The sequence below is a fragment of the Oncorhynchus clarkii genome, chromosome 6 (genome assembly GCF_045791955.1).
Source record: "Oncorhynchus clarkii lewisi isolate Uvic-CL-2024 chromosome 6, UVic_Ocla_1.0, whole genome shotgun sequence".
In the NCBI taxonomy this organism is placed as follows: domain Eukaryota; kingdom Metazoa; phylum Chordata; class Actinopteri; order Salmoniformes; family Salmonidae; genus Oncorhynchus; species Oncorhynchus clarkii.
Window position 1 is genome coordinate 82,103,256 of NC_092152.1, and position 2,500 is coordinate 82,105,755.

General features: G+C 43.9%; 1 protein-coding gene across 1 annotated transcript in view; it reads right to left on the reverse strand.

The window, feature by feature from the left end:
• The window catches only part of LOC139412259 (major intrinsically disordered Notch2-binding receptor 1-like), a 40,478-nt gene that overhangs the window by 10,364 nt on the left and 27,614 nt on the right, over nucleotides 1-2,500 (reverse strand). The window contains exon 5 of the mRNA XM_071159097.1: nucleotides 2,399-2,500. This exon is cut by the window's right edge and continues 165 nt beyond it. Within this exon, the coding sequence (XP_071015198.1) occupies nucleotides 2,399-2,500 (102 nt within the window). The remainder of the gene's footprint in view (nucleotides 1-2,398) is intronic.

Here is a 2,500-nt window from a genome sequence, read left to right on the forward strand (position 1 = left end):
CCCTGTCTGCTGTAATATCCACCCTGTCTACTGTAATATCCACCCTGTCTACTGTAATATCCACCCTGTCTACTGTAATATCCACCCTGTCTACTGTAATATCCACCCTGTCCACTGTAATATCCACCCTGTCTACTGTAATATCCACCCTTTCTACTGTAATATCCACCCTGTCTACTGTAATATCCACCCTTTCTACTGTAATATCCACCCTAACTACTGTAATATCCACCCTGTCTACTGTAAACCCACCCTTTCTACTGAAATATCCACCCTGTCTACTGTAATATCCACCCTGTCTACTGTAATACCCACCCTTTCTACTGTAATATCCACCCTGTCTACTGTAATATCCAACCTGTCTACTGTAATACCCACCCTTTCTACTGTAATATAAACCCTGTCCACTGTAATATCCACCCTGTCCACTGTAATATCCACCCTATCTACTGTAATATCCACCCTTTCTACTGTAATATCCACCCTTTCTACTGTAATATCCACCCTGTCTACTGTAATATCCACCCTGTCTACTGTAATATCCACCCTGTCCACTGTAATATCCACCCTGTCTACTGTAATGTCCACCCTGTCCACTGTAATATCCACCCTGTCTACTGTAATATCCACCCTGTCCACTGTAATATCCACCCTGTCTACTGTAATGTCCACCCTGTCCGCTGTAATATCCACCCTGTCTGCTGTAATATCCACCCTGTCTACTGTAATATCCACCCTGTCTACTGTAATATCCACCCTGTCTACTGTAATATCCACCCTTTCTACTGTAATATCCACCCTGTCTACTGTAATATCCAACCTGTCTACTGTAATACCCACCCTTTCTACTGTAATATAAACCCTGTCCACTGTAATATCCACCCTGTCCACTGTAATATCCACCCTATCTACTGTAATATCCACCCTTTCTACTGTAATATCCACCCTTTCTACTGTAATATCCACCCTGTCTACTGTAATATCCACCCTGTCTACTGTAATATCCACCCTGTCCACTGTAATATCCACCCTGTCTACTGTAATATCCACCCTTTCTACTGTAATATCCACCCTGTCTACTGTAATATTCACCCTTTCTACTGTAATATCCACCCTAACTACTGTAATATCCACCCTGTCTACTGTAAACCCACCCTTTCTACTGAAATATCCACCCTGTCTACTGTAATATCCACCCTGTCTACTGTAATATCCACCCTGTCCACTGTAATATCCACCCTGTCCACTGTAATATCCACCCTGTCTACTGTAATATCCACCCTGTCCACTGTAATATCCACCCTGTCCACTGTAATATCCACCCTGTCCACTGTAATATCCACCCTATCTACTGTAATATCCACCCTTTCTACTGTAATATCCACCCTGTCTACTGTAATACCCACCCTTTCTACTGTAATACCCACCCTTTCTACTGTAATATCCACCCTGTCTACTGTAATATCCACCCTGTCCACTGTAATATCCACCCTGAATATCCACCCTGTCCACTGTAATATCCACCCTGTCTACTGTAATATCCACCCTTTCTACTGTAATATCCACCCTGTCTACTGTAATATTCACCCTTTCTACTGTAATACCCACCCTTTCTACTGTAATACCCACCCTTTCTACTGAAATATCCACCCAGTCTACTGTAATACCCACCCTTTCTACTGTAATAGCCACCCTTTCTACTGTAATAGCCACCCTGTCTACTGTAATATCCACCCTGTCTACTGTAATGTCAACCCTGTCTACTGTAATGTCCACCCTGTCTACTGTAATATCCACCCTATCCACTGTAATATCCACACTGTCTACTGTAATACCCACCCTATCCACTGTAATATCCACACTGTCTACTGTAATACCCACCCTGTCTACTGTAATATCCACCCTGTCTACTGTAATATCCACCCTGTCTATTGTAATATCAACCCTGTCTACTGTAATGTCCACCCTGTCTACTGTAATATCCACCCTGTCTGCTGTAATATCCACCCTGTCCACTGTAATAGCCACCCTGTCTACTGTAATATCCACCCTGTCTACTGTAATGTCCACCCTGTCTACAGTAATATCCACCCTGTCCACTGTAATATCCACCCTGTCTACTGTAATATCCACCCTGTCTACTGTAATATCCACCCTGTCTGCTGTAATATCCACCCTGTCTACTGTAATATAAACCCTGTCTACTGTAATGTCCACCCTGTCTGCTGAAATATCCACCCTGTCTACTGTAATATCCACTCTGTCTGCTGTAATATCCACCCTGTCTACTGTAATATCCACCCTGTCTGCTGTAATATCCACCCTGTCTACTGTCGGTAATATTAACAGCAATGGAAGGAGGAAAATAGAGAAAAAGCCTATAGTCAGCAGTCCTTACCTGCAGGTCCAGGGCGGTCAGCTGCTTGCCTTTCTCGCCACCCGCATTGCGCTTGTACTCCTCGATGGTCCAGGAGGGCTGACCCCGTTTGCCGTCAACCGA